At 44.9% G+C, this 22,372-nt stretch overlaps 1 protein-coding gene across 1 annotated transcript in view; it reads right to left on the bottom strand.

The window, feature by feature from the left end:
* LOC135404736 (calsyntenin-1-like) overlaps positions 1-15,894 on the bottom strand; it is a 51,099-nt gene extending 35,205 nt beyond the window's left edge. Inside the window, 4 exon segments of the mRNA XM_064639480.1 lie at positions 11,284-11,509; positions 12,805-12,896; positions 14,567-14,604; positions 14,607-15,894. Coding sequence (XP_064495550.1) covers positions 11,284-11,509; positions 12,805-12,896; positions 14,567-14,604; positions 14,607-15,873 — 1,623 coding nt within the window. The 5' untranslated portion in view covers positions 15,874-15,894.
* Positions 15,895-22,372: the final 6,478 nt, after the last annotated feature.

Here is a 22,372-nt window from a genome sequence, read left to right on the forward strand (position 1 = left end):
TTATGTTATTATTTATCTGTCTTTTTTTTAAGGCAGCATAAACTAGCACTGACATGAAATTGGAGCAATAAAAGAGGGTAGGAATAAAGCTCTATAGTTGTAGAAGGGAGACCAAACAGGTCAGGATGTCAGGTGGCAAGGAGGAATAACAAAACTCTAGTAAATCCAGAGGGACCTGGACAGGATCGAGAGCTGGGCCTACGCAAACCTCATGAAGTTCAACAATGCCAAGTGCAAGGTCCTGCACCTGGTTTGGGGGAATCCCAAGCACAAGTACAGGCTTGGCAGAGAATGGATCGAGGACAAATGGGTTCCTTTTGCCTAACTAAGCTCTGTTAGGTAATGCAACTACAGCTATTGTCCAAAGCAACTAACCTGGTATCCCCTTACCAAGTCCCATGGCTGTAGTAGGACCTGACAAATATTGTCAAAATACCTCTCACAATTTGTGATTGTAAATACCTAGTTTCTGTAGATTGGTGATTCATAGCTGATTCTTGTTTACACATCTCTAAGAAAATATGACAAAGGAGGAAAAAGCAAAAATACTTCCCTCCTTCCCTACTTGGAGGATTTAGGACTTAGCAATACCTAGCAATTTCCTAAAGTATGTAGTAGGGTATTAAACAGAGGGGATGATGCAAAGGAAACATGAAACAACCAGCCCTAGAGATGTAAAAGATGAATTTTGGGTAGCAGGAAAAAAGTTCATGTCCTAAAATCCAATATTCTCTCATTTATCAGTGCTTCTACTCATGCATACCAGGAAAAGTTACTTTTAGGCCTAGATGGATGCAAAGTCTTTGCAAGATGTAAAGACAGTCAGACCAGTGATTTATGATGAACAAGCTGGAATGAAATTTTATTCTTTTTCTCACTGACCTATTAAGGATGTTTTTTGAGTATAGACAGAAACTTCTGTAATTCACTAAAGGTGTTCTCACTAGATAGTAGTCATGGATTATGCCTGAGCCAGGATTGAACATGATTTATAGAAAAGGTGTTGTTTATATCTTTGCCCTGTTGTTACTAATAGAAAGAGCAAAATTGCATATAAATTTTAAAGTAATAGGGGCAAGTTTCATGCTTTGTAGAAAAAAAGAGTTCTTTACAGGCAAAATTGCATAAGATACTCCAGTAATATAAAAATCATGATTTCTTCTGTGTAGAGAGTTAAATCAAGAACGGTAAATAAGGAAGACACATTTTCTTCAAACACAGTGATAGGCACTTCATTTACAGTATCACATTCTGGAATAGGTCAGAGACTATATTTTCTATGAAACATTTTACAAATTCTTACCATATTATTGATATAAATAGTTGATATATGTGCAATCTATATTATTTCCAAGTTCAAATTAATATCAAACATCAAGTAATGTTCATATGCCTTGAGGATGAATGTAGAAATTAACACTAAAAGACAAAGTGACAGATCTAAGTAGCTGCTCTAGAATATTGTATATAATTATATGTAATGTTCACAGTCAGTATAAAGATATGAATAGCTGTCCTGGTTTTGACTGGGGCAGAGTTCATTTTCTTCTTAGTAGCTGGTACAGTGCTGTGTTTTGGATTCAGTATGAAAATAATGTTGATAACACACTGATGTTTTGGTTGTTACTAAGTAGTGCTTACCCTAGATCAAGGACTTTTCAGTTTCCCATGCTCTGACATCCAGGAAGTGCATGAAAAGCTGGGAAGGAGCATAGCCAGGACAGTTGACCCAAACTGGTTGTGTGGTACTTAGTCGCTGACTGGAGTTAAACCATGTCAGTCCTTTTTGGCACTCAATGAGGAGCCCAAAGGGTTGAAATAGTGACAGATCTGACCAGAGCATGTTAAAACAAATTTGTTATAAGCATTCATTGATTTGGTTTAATAGTTGCTGGTCACAATGTTGATTTATTTGGTCTTAGAGTTGTTGCGCTTGTTCTCTTACTTGCTGCATATGTTCCCTGTGGTGATGTTTATCCTCCATGGGCCCTGAGCTAAGATTATCATTTTGTTGTACTTTGTAGTATTGGCTTATGATAGGATAGCAAAGCTGGTATGTGTACTCAGCATTTCAGTCACCTCTGTACTTTGGGAGTCATCTATTGGGATCTATTAATAATTACACCTTTTGTCTTTTCTCCTCAGAGAGCCAACCTATGGGGGGAGACCTGTCCTTCCTTCCTTCCTGCCTTCCTGCCTTCCTTCCTGCCTTCCCACCTCCCTCCCTCCTGGCTGATTACAGTAGCATTTGAGAATTTTAAAGATTTTGAATATCCTTTGAATACCCTTGAAACCAGCCTGGTCCTTTTGCTAGGAACCAGCATGTTGCTGCTGTTCATGTCTTGTTTATGATTAAACAACTATTTAGGAACATCACCCAGAGATCTGCCCTGAAGCTGGATAGTTATGAGTGGCAGGGTGTGTGGGATAGTATGGGTAAGTGCTGAGGGCAGTGGGCACCTCCAATGTTTGGGAACTTCACCCCTGAACAAGTGAAGAATCCAGAAACACTAGTAAAATATTTGGAAAAAGTATGTTGTTGCCCTGGTAATTCCAGAGAGACACAAATCACTGCAACATGCTGGGGCCTGGCTCAGGCCTACCGAGCCCTGTTCAACACTGCTCAGTGCCCTCAAGGGGAAAAGAAGGTCTCTGGACTTGACAACAAAATGACAGACATTATGGCTACTCCAACCCCCATGACAGACACTGCAGATACTCCAACCCCAACAACAGGCCCTGCAGCTGCTCCAACCCCAGCGACAGGCACTGCAGTGGAACCAGAGAACCAACCTGTGTCAGTATTAGTTGCCCCTATACACAAGAAGAAATGGACATGAAAGACATCAGGATGATCTGCTCAGCCTGATGGCAGAGATTAAAGAGGAAGTGGAGAGGATGAGGAGTATCAGGGAGTGCAAAAAAGAAACAGACTGGTGGAGTCACACCCTTCCATCCCTGAGAGAAATGCAGTGGATGGAAGTTCAGCAAGAGTCAGAGGAGCCCTGACCCTCTCGCCATCAGGTAAAAGGAAGACATATAAAAGATGGCATGGAATGGAAACAGGTCCCTGCTCAGGGCAGTAGGAGAATCCCCTCCTGGCCTCCCTCGCCTTCCTAAGTGCCCTTACAGAATAAGTATGAGGCTTTGGAACTCAAGGGTCAGGCAAATGGTAGTGAATGTGAAGGTCTATCTGGGGGATTGCCCAGAGCAAGTCAGTCAACCAGACACATCACAACTACAGCTGTTAAGAAAGAAAGAAGGGTAGTTGTAGTAGGTGACTCCCTTCTGAGGGGAACTGAGGGCCCTGTATGCCAACTGGACCCATCCCATGGGGAAGTCTGCTACCTACCTGGGCATGCCAGTGCTGGGTGTGTAAACTTTAGCCCAACTGAAGTGCATCTACACCAATACATGAAACATGGGTAACAAACACGAGGAGCTGGAAGCCATGGTACAGCAGGAAAGTTATGATATAATTATCATCATGGAAACGTGGTGGGATGACTCTTTTGACTGGAGTGCTGCAATGGATGGCTATAAGCTCTTCAGGAGGGACAGGAGAGGAAGGAGAGGTGGTGAGGTGGCTCTTTACATTAGGGAGTGTTTTGACTGTCTAGAGCTCAATGATAGTGACAGTAAGGTTGACTGTCTATGGGTGAGAATCAGGGGGAAGGCCAACAAGGCAGATCTCCTGGTGGGAGTCTGTTATAGACCACCCAACCAGAATGAAGAGGAAGTATTCTATAAATGACTGGCTGACATTTCACAGTCACTACCCTTTGTTCTTGTGGGAGACTTGAACTTGATGGATGTCTGCTGGAAAATCAACACAGAGGAGGCAGTCTAGGAGGTTCCCAGAGTGTGTGGAAGAGAACTTCCTGACACACCTGGTAAATGAGCCTACCACAGGTGGGGGCCCTCTAGATCTGCTGTTTACAAACACAGAAGGGCTGATGGGAGATGTGGTGGTCAGAGGCCACCTTGGGCACAGCAACCACAAAATGATAGATTTTCAATTCTTGATGAAGTAAGGAGGGGCGTCAACAAAACCTCTACCTTGGACGTCCAGAGGACAGACTTCAACCTGTTCAGGAGACTGGTTCAGAGAGTCCCTTGGGAAACAATCCTTAATAGAAAAGGGGTCCAGGAAGGCTGTACATACTTTAAGAAGGAAATCTTAAGGGCACAGGAGCAGGCCGTCCCTATGTGCTGAAAGACAAGCCGGCGAGAAATAAGATCAGCCTGGTTGAACAGGGAGCTGGAACTCAGGGGAAAAAAAGGGTTTATGACCTTTGGAAGAAGGGACAGGCAACTCAGGAAGAGTACAAGGATGCTAGGTCATGTAGAGAGAAAACTAGAAAGGAGAAAGCTCAGCTAGAACTCAAACTGGCCACTGCTGTGACAGTAAAAAGTGTTTTTATAAATACAGCAACAACAAAAGGAGTGCCAAGGAAAATGTCCATCTTTTATTGGTTCTAGGGGAGGACATTGTCATCAAGGGTGATGAAAAGGCTGAGGTACTTAATGCCACCTTTGTCTCAATCTTCAATAACAAGACCAGTTGTCCTCAAGGTACCCAGCCCCCTGAGGCAGTAGACAGAAATGGGCCCCACAATCCATGAGGCAACAGTCAGCAACCTGCTATGCCACTTAGACACCCACAAGTCCATGTGGCCAGATGGGACCCACCCAAGAGTACTGAGGGAGCTGGCAGAAGAGCTTACCAAATGTCTCAGTTTAATGAGACTGAAGTGTTTGCTGAGGAGGATGAGTTACAAGGAAGACCAAGTGTTACGATCTGCTTAAATATTGCAGAAAGAACTTTTAGATTCGAATATTCCCTTGAGCAAAATTAAAACTCATACAAGTTATCTGTTGATACCAAAACTGTTTTTATTAATTGCTAAGAGATGCAAAGAGAAAGAGGAAAAAATAAGAAAAGTTTGGAAAATGCTAAGATTACTTTTAGAAGCAGAGAAAAGATACCACCAAAAACTACCTTTCCGTCAAACTGGTCTGTGGGGTGGGGGGGAGGGAGAGAGAAGCAGTTTTCTGCCCTTTTTTTTCCCTGTCTCTGCCACTTTGGATGTTATCTCTTTAGCTGCAGGGGGTCTTTTACAGCTTTAGTTCTCTGGAATGCAGCCAGGATGTGGGCTTTGATGCTCACAGAGGTCCTAGTCCAGCTGCACCTCTTGGCCCTCAGAAATATGGTCAGGGTGGAGAAACTCATGCAGGTGGCATGGTGGGTCTCAGTCCACTTCAAGATGGCAGAGGTCCAGTCTCTGGTGATGGCAGGCAGCATACGGTGGCAGAAGAAAAGGTGAGGGCGAGGCGGGGGAGAGATTCTCAGCTGCTATAGCCAATTCTCTTTCCCAATCCTCTTTCCCTACTTTTCCCAAATTTCTCCTCATCTTTTATAGTGTTCAAAGGAGGTTGTGTGTGGTTTCTTGGCACGTAGACCTATTCAGATGTTTGAAGAGATATGATAACCATGAACAATAACAGAATCCTTTGACAGGAAAACTCCAGTGGGAAAATTCTGGTGAGAACTTCTGGTGGAAAACTGACAGAATTTTTGGTAGGAAGTTTTTTGACAGGCAGAAACAATGGCGAAACATAATTTTTGGCATTTGTATTTTATCTGTCTGTTACACCAAGCTCCTCCCTCTAAGCAATTGTAAATCCGAAATTGAGAGGCTCCAGTTGAGGAAATATGGAGAAAGAAAAGATAACAGCCCTTCATTAAAGGATATATGTGTATAGGCAGCACAACAAAAGAACAAAAAAAAAAAACAAACAACAATCCTGCACCCAAAGATCCCACCAGTTCAGTACTTTTTGCCTTTTGGCACAATTCTAACCACAATCAGCAGGGGGCGCTGTTGGATCACTGGAGGAGCAGAGCCTGCAGTTGCTGTGTGTTGGTTGGCAGGGGGCGCTGTTGGGCTCTGGTGGTCACCACATGGGGGCCCTGGTGCATGGGAGAAGCCCAGTGGAGATCCTCCCCCCCACCGAAAGGGGAAGGAGAAAGGGGAAAGGGGGTTCTTCCTATGGACTCATGTTGTCGACAGCTGGCTCTGGCTGAGATTCCCCCCCCCTTCATCGATGGGTACAAACTGCTGCCAATACGTGAACGGAGGAGGGGAGGGGTGGCCTCTTCCCTCTGTTGCCGTGGAATTTAAGTGCTGAAAAAATCTCCAGAGCAGTTAATTAGGGGTGAGATAAGAAAGGGTTTATTATGCCAAGGCTAAGATGTTACAAGACGTGCACCGGCCGTGCCTGAGATGTTACATTTTATAATACCATCCATCCAATCCCAGATGTGTCCACCCTGTGGCCTTTACTCTGGTCCGCCCCGGGTCCACCCCCTTAAAATAAGTCGGGGGGCTTTTTGGGACCCCCTGTTCATCCCATCTTCACCATCATCAGAGCACAAAGGGTACGTAGTTACCCAGTTTTTGACCGTGTTCTGTGGTTTAGGCCCTGATATGCTGTTCTACCAACAATCTAGACCTTGCCTTGACAAAAGACTAAACATTTCTACTGGATTCAGGAGTAGGATTGATATAGGGAGCATAGAATGGGGTAAGAGGGTTAAGGAATGTGTAAACAAGGTGCTAGAGAGAAAGGGAAAGGGACAAGGGACAAAGGAGGGAGGGTTGCTGCTTTTAAAATCTACTTATAAAACTTATAAGGCTTACCAATATTAGAAAAATAAAAAACCATTAGGGGCTTAAGGTATCACCTCAAAGATGGCCCTGGCTTCTCTGATGAAATCTGAGGCAGATCCGGGCCATGGGCAGAACAGGGCGCAAGAGAACAGAGGCAGACCAGGGCCAAAGGTAGCCAGATGACCTGGCCGAAAACAAAAAACCCCCCCTCCACACACACACCTTCTCTGAGTCCGGGCAGAAGTAAAGTCAGGATGCTGTTTCCTGCGGAGAAAAAAACTCACCTCCCCCCCCCCCAGTCTTCTGAGTCCCATTAGCTTGGAATGTGGGGCTGCTGGATAGTTCTTTTGTGCGTGTGAATCACTCTAGTCACCCCCCTCCCTCGTTCAACACCTTTCTTTCACAGTGGTGCAGGGGAAAAAATTCCAAGCTGGGTTGTTTTAGAACAAGTAAACCTATGACACCAAACATCTTTCCATCATTTACCAGTAGTCCTGGATAAGTGGGGAGGTCCCAGGTGACTGAAAGTTAGCAACTGTGATGGCCGTCTACAAGAAAGGTCAGAAAGAGGATCCAGGCAACTACAGGCCTGTCAGCCTGACCTTGGTGCCCGAGAAGGTTATGGAACAGATTATCTTGAGCGCGATCACACAGAACACACAGGGATCAGGCTCATCCAGCATGGGTTCAGGAAAGGCAGGTTCTGCTTGACCAACTTGATCTCCTTTTATGACCAGGTGACCCATCTAGTGGATGAGGGAAAGGCTGTGGATGTAGTCTACCTGGACTTCAGCAAAGCCTTTGATACTGTCTGCACAGCATACTCCTGGAAAAGCTGGCAGCCCATGGCTTTGACAGGTGGACTCTTCACCTGAACTGGTCGAATGGCCAGGCCCAGAGAGTTGAGGTGAATGGAGTTAAATCCAGTTGGCAGACAGTCATTAGTGGGGTTCCCAAAGACTCAGTATTAGGCCCAATTCTGTCTAATATCTTTACTGATGATCTGGATGAGGGGATCGAGTGCACCCTCAGTAAGTTTGCAGATGACACTAAGTTGGGTGGGAGTGTTGATGAAGGGTAGGAAGGCCCTGCAGGGGAATCTGGATAGGCTGGATTGATGATCTGAGACCAACAGTATGATGTTCAACAAGGCCAGGTGCTGGGTCATACACTTTAGTCACAACAACCCCACGCAGCGCTACAGGCTGGGGGAAGAGTAGCTGGAAAACTGTCCGGCAGAAAAGGATCTGAAGGTGCTGAACATGAGCCAGAAGTGTGCCCAGGTGGCCAAGAAGGCCAATGGCATCCTGACTTGTATCAGAAATAGTGTGGCAGGACTGGAGAAGCGATTGTCCCTCTGTACTTGGCACTGGTGAGGCCATACCTTGATTTACTGTGTTCAGTTTTGGGCCCCTCACTACAGAAAAGACATTGAGGTGCTGGAGCAAGTCCAGAGAAGGCAACAAAGATGGTGAAGGGTCTAGAGAGTACGTCATATGAGGAGTGGCTGAGAGAGCTGGGTGTGTTTAGCCTGGAGAAAAGGAGGCTCAGGGGAGACCTTATCGCTCTCTATAACTACCTGAAAGAAGGTTGTAGCAAGGTGAGGGTCGGCCTCTTCTCCCAGGTAACTAGCGACAGGACAAGAGGAAATGGCCTCAAGCTGTGCCAGGGAAGGTTCAGGTTGGATATCAGGAAGAATTTCTTCATTGAAAGTGTGGTCAGGCATTGGAATTGGCTGCCCAGGGTGGTGGTGAAGTCACCATCCCTGTAGGTGTTCAAGAAATGACTGGATGTGGCACTTGGTGCTATGGTTTAATTGACATGGTGGTGTTTGGCCAAAGCTTAGACTCGATGATCTTGGAGGTGTTTTCCAACCTCAAGGACTCTTTGATTATATGAGTATCATTGCTATTATATTTTACCTTGTTTCAATTATTAAACTGTTCTTATCTCAACCCACAAGTTTTACTTCTTTTTCTGATTCTGCTCCCCATCCCACCAGGGGTAGGGGAGTGAGTGATCCACTGTATGGTACTTAGTTGCCAGCTGAGTTAAACCACAGCACTTGCTTCTAGCTCAGCCAAGCTCATGGACTTTGCCGAGGGAATGTTGTCTTTTGGGTCTCCCAGTAAAGGTGATGTCAAGAACTATGACAGTCTCTGTTCCACTTTCAATTTTGATAAAATACAGGATACAATCCCAGTTACTCAGAGACAAGACAAAGGACTTTAATTCTCCAGTATGTGGTGGTCTGCTGGCAGCTGAGTATCAGATATTAAGATATCTAGACTCAGACACATACTAGGCACTTATTTTTCTGATTAATTAAAGTAGCAACTGCTTTTTATTATAGAGTTTTCAGATGCAGATCCTCAGATGGTATAAATTATTAAATTCATTGAAGTCAACTGGAACTATGATAATTTATACCAGATAAGAATCTGAACTATCATGGGAAATACAGACTCACTACAGCAATATTAAATGAGAAATGCTGCCTAGTTTTTTTTAATGCAAAGACAGAAAGTAAAACTGGAGAAAGGAGGATGGAGAAGGTTTTGCCTCCTTTCCCCACAGCCACAGATCAAAACTTGTTTCTTCAGATGCCTATGAGAAAGGGGGAAATGATAGTCAAGGGTAGTTGTGCATAGACCAGCAAATGCTGTGCTAAGTGCATGTGGGAAGTTGCTTTGCAAAGTCTCACCTTATGACTTGTTGCAACACAAAATATATGTTGTGGTTTAATCCCAGACAGACGCTAAGTCCACACAGCTGCTCACTCACTCCCCAGCCCCCCCAGCGGGGAGGAGAATCAGAAAAAAAGTAAAGCTTGTGGGTTAAGATAAGAAAAGTTTAATAATTGAAAAAAAGTAAAATCTAATAATACTAATAATAACAATAATTGCAATAGAAAGAAGGACTAAAACCCAAGAACAACAAGTGATGTACAGTATGATTGCTCACCACTCGCTGATCAAAGCCCAGCCAGTCTCTGAGCAGCAATCAGCTTATGCCAGCCAACTCACCCCAGTTTATATACTCAGCACGATGTTCTTTAGTATGGACTATCATAGAATCATAGAATGACTTGAGTTGGAAGTGACGTTAAAGATCATCTAGTTCCAACCCCCACACCATGGGCAGGGGACACCTTCCACTAGACCAGGTTGCTCAGGGCCCCATTCAACCTGGCCATGAACAATTCCAGGGATGGGGCATCCAAAACATCCCTGGGCAACCTGTTCCAGTGCCTCACCACCCTCACGGTAAAGAATTTCCTCCTAACATCAATTCTAAATCTCTCCTCTTTAAGTTTAAAACTGTTCGCCCTTGTCCTATCACTTTCTGCCCATGTAAAAAGTTGTTCTCCCTCTTTCTTATAAACCCCCTTTAAATACTGGAAGGCTGCAATGAGGTCTTCCCAGAGCCTTCTCCAGGATTAACAATCCTAGCTCTCTCAGCTTGTCTTCATAGGAGAGGTGCTCTATCTCTCTGATCATCTTTGTGGTACCCCTCTGGACCCACTCTAACAGGTCCACATCTTTCTTGTACTGAGGACCCCAGAGCTGGATGCAGTACTCCAGGTGGGGTCTCACGAGAGCAGAGTAGAGGGGAAGAATCACCTCCCTCAACCTCCTGGCCACACCTCTTTTGATGCAGCCCAGGATTCGGTTGCCCTTCTAGGCTGTGAGTGCACACTGTTGGCTCATGTTCAGTTTTTCATCCACCAGAACTCCCAAGTCCTTTTCCACAGGGCCACCGTGAAAATCCAGATTTGTATCTCACTGGGTTGTTTGTTGTGTCGAATCAACCATCTTGTCTCTGGGGGACGGGGGGGGGGGGGGGTCAGGCCTGTTCACATGGTAAGGCCTGCAGTCAACATGGCGGAGTGCATGGAGCGCATGTGGTATGGGAGTCATGTGGCTGGCATGTCAATCAAATAAGGCCTGCTTGGTAGCCCGCCCACACCACACTCCCTGGAGCCTCTGATTGGCTATGGCACCCCTCACTTCGGCTAGGAGGGCAATGAGTGGTCAGTGAACAAGATGTCCCGCCTGGGAGGTGTGGCCAAAGTTGCCAGGGCATATAGAGGTGCACAGGGCCTCCATTTTTGTCCTGCCTTCTCTCCTGGAACATGCCATCATGTGACCTCTGGTGGTAGCTATAGAAGTCTCTATTCTAGCCTCTTTCTCCTTCTTTCTTCACTTAACCTCTTTCTTCCTTTCTTTACTCCTTTCTTTCCTTAATTTCTTGTGGGTAACTTAAAACTGATAGGTTGTATTTTACTTAAGTTGTGGTTGTTGTGTGCTGGGTACTTTTGTGGAATCCTCTAAAACCCTTTTGCCAAAACACTTATTTTATCACTAAATTAAAAGAAGTTCTCTTGGGGAAAAGTGTATAGCTTTTTCTCTGTACATGAGTTCAAGGTATCAAAGAACTTAAAGGCTCTGCAAAAGTTCAGTGGGCGAACTCTTGAAAGTCTGAAATAAAAGTAAAATTCCCAGTAAAACTTGAGGCTTCAGGACTGGAGCTTTAGAGCCAAAAGTGAGTTCTTTTCCCAGTCTGTACCCATGTCTGGGATTGCCCTGACCCAGCTGCAGGACCTCACACTTGGCCTCATGAGATTCTCATGGGCCCACTTCTTGAGCTTGTCCATGTCCCCCTGGATGGCATCCCATCCTTCTGTTGTGTCAACTGCACCGCTCAGCTTCATGCCATCTGCAAACTTGCTGAGGGTACACTCGATCCCACTGTCTATGTCATTGATAAAGATATTAAAGAGCACCGGTCCCAAGACAGAGCCCTGAGGGACATCACTCATCACTGGCCTCCACCTGGACATAGAGCCATTGACCACAACTCTCTGGATGCATCCATACACCCAATTCCTTATCCACTAAATAGTCTACCCTTCAAATCCATATCTCTGCAATTTAGAGATAAGAATGCTGTGTGGGACCACATCAAAGGCCTTACAGAAGTCTAGGTAGATGACATCGGTCCGTCTTCCCTTGTTGACCATTGCAGTCACTTCATCATAGAAGGCCACCAGATTGGTCAGGCATGATTTTTCCTTTGTGAAGACGTGCCGGCTTGTCTCAGATCACCTCCTTGTCTTGTATGTGCCTTAACATTGCTTCCATAAAGGTTGTGTTCCATGATTTTCCCAGGCACAGAGGTGAGGCTCACCAGTCTGTAGTCTCTTGGGTCTTCCTTTTTAAAAATGGGAGTGATGGTATTTCCCTGTTGCTTTTCAAATATGATGGAGAGTGGGTTGACAACTACATCAGACAATTCCCTCAGGACCCTGGGATACCTCTCATCAGGTCCCACGTACAATGAGGTTCCTCAAGTGGTCACAAACATGATCTTTACTTACAGTGGGAAGCACTTTACTGCCCCAGTCCCTATCTTGCAGTCCATCCACTCGAGAGGTGTGGGAAGAGAGGTTGCTATTGAAGACTGAGGCAAAACCATTTATTACCTCAGCCTTCTCATCCATTGCTACCAGTTTGCCATTTCTGTTAATCAAGGGGGTACACCTTCTCTGACCTTCCTTTTCTGGTTAACTTCTTGTTACTCTTTGCATCCCGTGCCAAGTTCAGCTCCAGACACACCTTGACCTCTTTCCCCTTTGAGAAATGTGAATCTAACCTGATGCCAGCATGCCTGGTGCTGTGTAGGCCATCCCATTGCCAAAAACTATGAAACTGTGGCAGTGACATCAGCCACAGAGCCGTGTATTAATAGACTGGGTCCATTTGTTTCTTCCTATGTTGCTGCCTGCAACTGGAAGGACAGAGGAAAAAAATTACCTGTGCTCCAGATTCCCTCACCAACCATCCCAAGGCCCTGAAGCCTCTTTTGACCACCCTTGGACTACATGTTGCAGCTTCATTGCCACACACATGGAAAAGCAGTAATTGGTAATAGTCCAAGGGCAGTACTAGGCTAGAAAGTTTCCTAGTGATGTCCTTAATCCAGGCCCCAGGGAGGCAGCAGAGTTCCCTAAGAGGAGGGTCTGTCCATCATATTGGACCCTGTTCCTTTCAGAAGGGAGCCACTTGCTATAACCCATCTTTTTTTCATTGTGGAGGTGGTTGTGATACAGGCACTAGGCCTTTCTGACCTTGGCAACTCTGGTGTAGATGGACCGTTGTCCACATCATCCACTGACTGGCCTTTCACATCCAGAACCTCATATCTGTTGTACTGAGGAACCTGGAATTACAAGGTGGGCAAGGAAGGGACTCACGTACCACCCTGAGCATGGACTTGCCTCCATTCCCTCCTTTCCTTTGAGCTGCTGCCTTCAGCCTGATGGGGGGAGGATACAGGATCCCCTTGATCTTTTTTTTTCTGGTGGCTGTTCCTGTTTCTGTTTCAGGAAGGGCAGAGCATGGTTCCACCAGTTTCTTTCTCAGACTGATCTGAGCAAACAGATTGAAGTTTCATTTCCAAGTTGCCAGTATGGGGAACACCATCCCTTTCAAGAAATGCTCAAACTTAGCAAACAATTTTTCACTTCTTGGACCATCATTGCAGACAAAGCAAAAGATTCTGAGCAAAGGGAAAGTTACATTCTTCCCCTTAGCAGACGTGATGACTGTGACTCATAAGTACCAGATGGAGGTTGTCACCACAGCATCAATTATTGGGATAGGAAACTGCAACTTCTGTAAGGCCCAGAGCTATTTTAGGAGGACTTTCCTGATGCTAGAATCAGTTCAGGGTGGATCCAATTTCCCATGCCACTTAGAGGGTGGAGTTGACAAAGGACTGGGTTTATAAACTCATCCTTCAAATGTTACATTAGTTCTGCCCTTGTCTTCCTCAGTTCTTCCACTCCTAACTCATATCCTAGTGATTTCTTATTTTCTTTTTAAAGAAAAGATCTCTAGCTTTCCTAGAGAACTACAAAAGCAGACATTCAACTGCAGCCAATGAACTTTTGTTTTAAAAAAGAAAAACCAAAACCTTTATGCTTGCAGAAATAAATCGAAAGGTCAGAGTAGGGTGCAAACTGACTCAGTACCAGTTGTCTAAGTGTGCATACAGAGAGTTTTGGTGCCTGTGCTGATGCCCTGAGCACAGTGAGAACTGGACAGCATCTGTCAGGCTTTGCTGCTGCTGCTCAGAATTACTGAAACCACAGAAGAACAAGGTCATTTTTGTTCTGGCTATAACAAAGCTTTGAGAAGCACATTAAAGTTACTAACTGGGAAGCACTTCTGACTTAGAGTACTGGAGAGATTCTTCCTTCTTCTCAGATTGGGAGAGCAGTAACAGCATCGGATCTTCACTACAGCTAGGTGAATTCAGAGGCTCCATTGAGATCTGTCCCTGCCCAGAGGCTCCATTTTTTTGGATCCACTAAAAATATGTATTTTACATAAAGACACCAAAATAGTTTTCTCTCCCTCCTGCTCATGGATGACAACATCTGCAGGATGACAGAAGGTGATATCTGCCTACAGCCACAGGCAGCCAGACGTATCTCCTAGAGCATTTGAGCCACACCACACACAGTGTCTTTACCTATTCCTTCTGAAGGACCCCAATACAGCCCAGCAGAGGACAGTGTCTAGCAATAAGACAGCTGTCCCATGAGTCCTGCCTAATTAACTGAAGGAAAGAAGCATGGATAAGTACTAAGTATCAAGGGGCCCCTTCCCTTCCAATAGTAAAACAGACAACTTCTTGCAACTCTTAATATCCCCTTTCCCCCAGAAAAGGCTCAAAGCACTAACTTTATGGAAATATAATAATACACTGTACTACTATTTTTCCAAGTGGAGAAGTGCAGCAGAGGCATATCTCTCGGCTCATCTTAATCCCTGGAGCACAGAAAAGGAAAAGGAAGAATGTTCTCCCTTTCTATTCAGAACAACTTCAAAAGCTGGGTGTTCAGCAGGTTTGTAGGTTTTCCCTCCGAAGGGTCCTGGCAGAAGAGGAAAATGAGCTGGCAGTTGTGGACATAGAGGGTGTAGTGGTGCCGGTTCATATCTGTCTTGTCTGAGTTGCACAGAATTGTCTCTTTCTCCCTGGTTCCAGGTCCATGCCTCATCCACACCGAAATCACGAAGGGCTCTTTCATATTGACTGTGACAACCCCATCTGGAACCTTCACAGCTTGGGTGCCGTTGAACTCGAAGACCTGGTCACTGTCGTGGCTGTTGTCCGTGGGAAGGCCCACGGTCCAGTTTGCAGCACTGCTAGGAGGGGGAAGCAGCTCAGCTGTGCCAGAAGCAGCACCACAGAGCCTGTGGATGGATTTCTCTGAGTAGGTGTCTCTATCACAGCCTTTACCAATATAGTTGGTTTCCAGTTCAACCGTTGCTTCAACGGAGGTTATTGGCTCATCACACGTCTCCAAATGCATCCCAGGGAACAGAGCCAAGGAACCAGTGCCAGGCTCATACTCTATTCTTTTGCTCCAACCTTGCCAGCCAGGCTTGCATGTAGGCTTAATGCTAATTTTAACCAACACATCCTCAGCAGCTCTCTTCTTCCCACAGTCATATGCTGTTACTGTCAGTTTATACTGATGTTCTTTACCATAGCTCAGCTTCTCTGTGTTTTTTATATAACCATCCTTGTCAATGGCAAAGGGCACATCTGGAGTCACAATCTCGTAGCTGCAGATCTGGCTGAACTGGGGGGAACAATCTGCATCCACGGCCTCCACCTTGAGGATGCTGTCGTTCCTCTTGCCCTCGATCACCATGGCCTTGTAGGACTTCTCCTTGAACACCGGCGTGTACTCATTCACGTCGTTCACCTGGATGTGGACTGTGGCTTTGTGGGATTTTTTGGAATTTGCCCCGTCTGGTCCCTTCCCGCAGTCGTAGGGCTGGATGGTGAAGGTATAGTCCTTCTGCAGCTCACAGTCCAGCTTTTCCTTCAAGCGGATTATTCCCTCACCAGTGGATTTATCCACCACCACTGCTTCAAAGGGAACATTCTGCCCGTGAATTTTAAATCCACAGATCTCACCTGCAAACCGCAGAGGGGCATCTTTGTCCAGGGCTATTAAAGGGGGGTCCAAGAGCACCGTGTTGTCATTTTCTGTAATTATGCCATGATAGGTGGTTTCAATCCATGGCTTGTGCTTGTTAACTCGGGCGGCCCCCGCTGCTCCACAGAGCAGCGCGGCGAGCAGCAGCAGCAGCGGCGGGCAGGCGGCGGGGGCCAGCATGGCAGCGCCGAGCGGCGACACGGGCGGTTTAGCAACAGACCAGTAGAAAAAAAATTTAAATCCCTGCTCCAAGAAATGGATTCCAAGAAAACCTTTGAAGCTACTAGTCAGGACAGAGCAGTTCGGTTTTACTATAACGAAGTTTTATTTAGTTAAACCCAACCCACGAAAAAACCATCACCTTTAAATGGCACTTTGCTTAAGGATGAAGTTGACACCAAATACTGCTATACAGATACCAATAGAAGATGGAATGTGGGGAGGAGAGGGCAAGAAAAAAATTCAAAACAATTCCCCAGAATGTTATACCCTCACACTGGATCTTCATTAATTATTCCTCAGTGCATAGCCCTCTTTGACTAAATGAAGCTTAACCAGATGGCACAGCATCATTTTTCTGCCATAGAGAAAAACTCAATCTCTAATTTCATAGGATGGCTACATTATACAGAAGCACTCATATTTAGAGCACTGGTAGTTTGATACAATCCGAGAAAAAAGTAGTCTGTAAGTACTGACTGGGTGTTTCAGCCACAACAAAGCTAGACGCAGGTTTGTAACATTTTTTGAATACTTGTAAACTAAGACTTTAAGAACCAGTAGGAATCAAAGTTTAAATTGACTGTTAAGAAAAAAAAATTAAAAAAAAAATAAAAAAAATCTTTGTCTAGCTCCGTTTCCACAGCTTGCTAAATGCAATCGCTGGTGACTGAGAGGAAGCAGACATTGTACCCAAGCTTTTTAAAAGAATGTCAACTTTTTCAAACAGGAATGATTTAAGTGTTGTTTAGCTATCTCTGCATTTTCTCTGCCCCCATACTTTCTGCAGATTCTCAGTTATAATTTATAAAGGCAGAGAAGTTCACAGAAGACTGGCAAGTATCTGAAGTAGTTGATGCCCAGTTAGGTATCCTTTACTCTTCCTTGCACTGCTGTCTTAGCTGCACTGGTGAAGACAAGGATGTGTGGGAAAAATCCCTCTTTTAAATTTAGGAAGACGGCATAAACTCAGGGAACAAAGAAAAAAGGAAGAATTTATTCAGTGCGCCAGGTCTTTCTCTCACCGAATTTCTGGGGAAAAAGACCCTTTGGGTTTAAATCTTATACATTTTATAGTTTCACAAAATCCCACCCTTTTTCAGATAAGTTTAATATATTCATTTTTGCCTAAAAAGGTTTCTTTTCTCTGAAAAGAGGCTTTCCCTTTCTTCTGATTGGCTGCAAGGCATCCCCTGTCAAAGATGATCGATCTTTCTTTATTCTTAGCCCAAAGAGAGAAAAGAACCCCTGTGTACAAAATGGCCCCAAAAGATTTTAATTTTTAAGAACTTTTATATTTCCCTTATCCAGCCGAAAAAGACCCCGATACTCAAGTCCAGATTTTGGAACTTGGATATTTTACAACTTCGCAATACGTCTATATAAAAAAAACGTATTTTTATTTCTCATAATCCTCAGAGGGTTTTTTTTGGGTTTTGTTTTCTTTTTTTTGATAAGTTTAAAGGGATTATACATTAAATCGCCCCCTTATCCTCTGGCCTCTCTCCCACTTGGCTAATATGTCCATGGCTTCATCCATATCCTCTGTTTTCTTGGAGTGTTCCCATTCAAGCAACAATTTCTGCGCATTCTTCGCATCCTTCGTTTGTTTGGGGATGGGGCGTAGGACCATAATCTTCTGGGTTCCTGGGTCTCTTATTGCAGCAGCTTTTGGATCCATAGGCATGTCAACCATATGCATTCCTTGAACAACACTAGTAATCAATTTTATGAAACATGGGATTAAACAGGGTAAAAATACCAATCTGGCAATAGCACACGAAAGGAAAAACCCCACTTGTTTCCACCGTGCTCTTCCAAATAGATCAGACCACCGCCCTCCATCTAGCATGGATTTCCAGCTTTGGACTGGCACATGGGCTATTTTGCGGATGTTAGAGGTTATTTCCATTACTGCTTCATAATCATCAATTTGTAAACAACAATCTGAGGTGTTAAATTTCCCACACACTCCTCCTTCTTTTGCTAAAAGATAGTCTAAGATAGTCTGTTTTGATATATTGTGGCTCTACTTTGACACTGCTGTTCAGCTCTCAATTGTAATCCTGTCACAGTCTGATTTATAACTATTTTGACCACAGTTTGTAACTGTATGATTCAATTAAGGATATAAATGGGTGTACGGTAACCCCATGTCCCATCCTGCGCCCATGTGGTTGGTCCATAATATTCAATAATCCTTTCAGGGGGCCACTCTTCATCTCCCCATTTCTGGGATCCTCCCACTGAGTGCCCTTTAATCCCAATATAGGGTACTTTTTCTCCAACTGCCCTTTTTTCTCGGTTAAGCGAATCGTACAAAGGGACCCCTAATTCCTGTTTTCAGTATACAATCTCTTCCAATCACTATGGAGCTTAATAACCACCCTTGTGGCCGACTTATTTTATTACGAGAAAAACTATAATTCCCTTTGAGTATTTCTCGTGCATCTAGGCTAAAACCCCTCCAGGGCCATTCCTCTGTCATTAAAGGTCCACTACAAACCCAGCAGCAATTTACATTTAGCCCTTTTGCAATTGTTTCTGCTAAATCAACTAACAAGTTTTGTCCTTCTGAGGGGAGTTCCAAATTTATGATCTCTTCCTGTGTCAATTCAGAGTATAAATCACTCAATTTTGACAATAGTAGATGATCTTTAGCTGTCTCTTGTTCAGTATTTGTAATAATCCCTTCCAATATTAGGTCAGGGACCCCCCACTCGCTGGTGATATCCCAACAAATCCATGTCTCACCCACAGGGCAGCTTAATCCTAGACGTGCTCCTTCCAGCCCCAAATTCTTTGCTACCCCATAGCGTCTGTTATCTACTGTGGTGGGGGAAAAAACAGTTTTCCCCCCAAAGTTATAAAATGGTAACTCCCCAGGGGGTGGTTACCCTTGGGGTTGAGCCAATGAGCACTTCTGCAAAATGTAAACATATCACCCAGACTAGAAAAGAAGGTTAGTTGTAGTTGTGGTTGTTGGAGAGAGGTGGCCATGTTCTGAGGCTACGAGGAGAAGGGGCAGGAGCCCCGCTGGGGGGCTATGGCCCCCCCCAGCCCCGGCTGGGGGGCTACAGGGACTTGGAACAGTGTTAGACTGGGTTAAGTATCTGTAGTTGAGAAGCTGGGAGTTTTTCTCCTCCACCGTGAGCAGCAGCAGGAGCAGCGTACGGAGAACAGTGGCAAAGAGCCAGAAGATGAGCAGCAAACAAGCATGGGGCCAAGCAGGAAGACACAGAGGTGTCTGAGAGAGAGAGCCAGCAGCAGAGAGAGAACTAAGCTCTACAGAGAGAGAGAGAGTTTGGGTAAGAACTGAAACAAACTCCCCAAACCCCTCTGAGACCTCCTAGAGAGGAGGAGCAGATGGACTCTTACTTGAGAGGAGTCATGGAGTGCTACAGCACCGAAAAGAGAGGAGCTGAGAAGCTCAAGGCATCCCGGAGATGGACCAGGACGGCCGAAGGAATGCGGAGGAGGGCTTCGCCCCCTTACTGCTCTGAGACAGAGCACAGGAGCTCTGATAGAACTCTTGAGGCAAAGGCGTTCAACTGAAAGCTGCCTGAGATGTTCTGACTCAGGGGTGAATCCCTCGAGGAAGGGACCTTCATGGGATGTCTTACACCCCATGATATGACGTGGTGAGGCAAGCCTTGTCCCTGCTACGCTGTCCACGGAAGAGAAAGACCCTCGCTTGGAGTCGAAGGGCCGAGAGGGGCTTAGAGACCCCCCTCGTGTGTGCTGTCAGAGATCCAGCTACAGCTGCTGCATGGAAGAAGAGAGCCTGCTGCCCTAGAGACACTGCTGCTCTGAGAGTGGGAAGGATCTCTTCCTTGTTCCCTCCTGGACTTTTATTTGGAGGAAGAAGAGATTTGATCCATTGTAAATACTGCTTTATCATAGAAAAGATAGTTATGATTGTATATGATGTATTAGAATATTTATTTGTAAAGTCATTGTAATATAATCCCTTCCCCCCATTTTGAGTCTTGCGTGGTGTCTGGAAAATCCATCTCACACTGGGCTGAGATGTGGGAGGGGGCTTGGACTCGAGAATTGGATTTTGGGACTCTCAAACCATTACACCTACTATACAGGTTTCTAATTCCTTTTTATCATAACAAACTTTGTTCACGTACTCATATGCCATAAAGATGGTTACCACACCTGTCTCATAGTATGCAGTTTGGTGACACTTTGAGCAACGATCATTGGCAATGGTTGTTAGCTGGAGCACAGCTAAAGCAAGTAGAGGTCCAGTATAGAATATACTTCCACTCCCCATGCCTATCGGGTTGCAGCTGACAGCAGGGTAGAGAGATCTTCTTGTGGCAAGTATAGAGGCTAACCTGGTCTTGCCCTCTGTTGCTTTCACTTCGTGACAGGCCAAACATGCCGCTTTGTGTACCTGCAAGTTTTGCGACAGTAATACTTCAGTCACTACGTCACGCAACCTGTTAGTTTGTCTATACTTGAAACACTGCAAATGAGATGTAAAGCGCAAATCACAGGTATCGCATTTAGTCTCGACTTAGAATTTAACAAAGACACATATTTATGCTTTGGTCTTGTTGAGTTTGTTTTCTTACTACCAGCCTTCATGGCGATGGCCCTCTGTTGCTTTTACTAGGATTCTGGATCCTGGCTTCTTTCAGTGGGAGTGACATGTCAGCAGCTGTTGTCTGAGCAACTGTAAAAGAATTTTACTTTCAAATTATTTTAAGTTTGGGGAACTCCCCTTCACATTTCCACTCAGGAACAGAGGAAGGAGGTGCCACAGGTCCTTTGACTCTGGTACTGTGAGTCCATCCCTTCTCTATAGTCCTGATTGCAGTTTTGGTAGTTAGTACCACTTGATAAGGTCCCTCCCACTCCAGTTTGAGGGGTTCTTCCCTCCAGGTCTTTATCAAAACCCAGTCCCCCACTGAGATATTGTGTACTTTCATCTCTAACTTCACCATTTGTGGCAGCAGTCCCTGCTGCCTGAGATTTTCTAGTCTTTCAGCTACTATTTTGATATATTCCCTAAGGTATTTGTCGCCCAGTTCCAGGGTTGGGGTTTTAACACCTTTATAACATGAGGGATAAGGCAGCTCAAATAACATTTCATAGGGAGATACAATCAGATCCTTTCTTGGGGCTGTTCAAATCCTAAAGAGAGCCAACGGTAAACATTTTGTCCAAGGTAATCCCGTTTCTAGTGCCAGCTTGGGGATGGTTCGTTTTAATGTTTGATTCACATGTTCCACACTTCCTGAGCTCTGGGGGTGCCAAGGGGTATGATGTTGCCAATTTACTTGCAAGGCTTCACATACTAGTTTCAAAATCTTCGAGGTGAAGTGTGGTCCACAGTCATAGTCTATGGCTTCAGGTAATCCAAATCTGGGAATGATTTGTTCTAATAGTACTCTGAGTACACTCTGAGCAGTTGCCCTCAAGACTGGGAATGCCTCCACCCAATGAGTCAAGTGATCTACAATTACTAACAAATATTTCCATCTCTGTACCGAGGGTAACTCGGTAAAATCTATCTGAACTCTTTGAAAGGGCCTGCTTGCAAGTTCTCGTCCTCCAAGGGGACGAGCTCTTTGCACTCTCTTATTTACTTTCTGGCAAATTAGGCATTTGCTTGTAACTTGCTTGGCAAATGTACATACCCTTAGGTGCCCATAAGCTCTTAGGAATGTGTCCACCAGGGCTTGAGTTCCCCAATGAGTGCTGTTATGCAGTTCTTTTAACACTTCCCGCGTAATTGCTTCTTATAACATTTGCCTCCCATCCGGGAGGAACCACTCCCCCCTTGCATTCTTCTTAGCTCCTATTTCCAATAACTTTTGTTCTTCTTTGTCAATAAATATTGGTTGTGGAGTTTCCTTCGGTATCAGTACTAGAGCCATTATCTTTGCCTCAGGTACCTTGTGACTCAGGGTTGCCTCTCGGGTGGCTTGGTCTGCTCGATTATTGCCCTGGCAAATTATATCGTTCCCCTTTCTGTGGCCTTTAACATGAACAATGGCAATTTCTTGAGGCTCCTGGATTTCTTTGAGCAAGGTCTCCAGAAGCTCTCAATGGCTTAAATCTTTCCCTTGAGAGGTCACCATTCCCCTCTCATGACAAATTTTCCCAAAAACATGTGCTACCCCCCAGGCATATTTAGAATCAGTGTATATGGTTCCCACCCCACTGCCGATTATGTGTAGTGCACCAATTACTGCATATACCTCGCATACTTGAGCGGACCAAGTGTTTGGGAGACTGCCTGATTCTATTACAGTGAGATCTCCATCAATCACTGCGTAATCACTTTTTCGTTTTCCTTCCACTACTCTTGATGACCCATCCGTAAACAGGTGCATCCCTCCTTCTATAGGGATATCCATCAAATCTTCTCAGATTTTCATCTGATAGTCAATAATGTCTAAACAATTGTGTTCAACTTCCTCATTTTCTATGGCGTTCT

The sequence above is a fragment of the Pseudopipra pipra genome, chromosome W (assembly GCF_036250125.1).
Source record: "Pseudopipra pipra isolate bDixPip1 chromosome W, bDixPip1.hap1, whole genome shotgun sequence".
Classification (NCBI taxonomy): domain Eukaryota; kingdom Metazoa; phylum Chordata; class Aves; order Passeriformes; family Pipridae; genus Pseudopipra; species Pseudopipra pipra.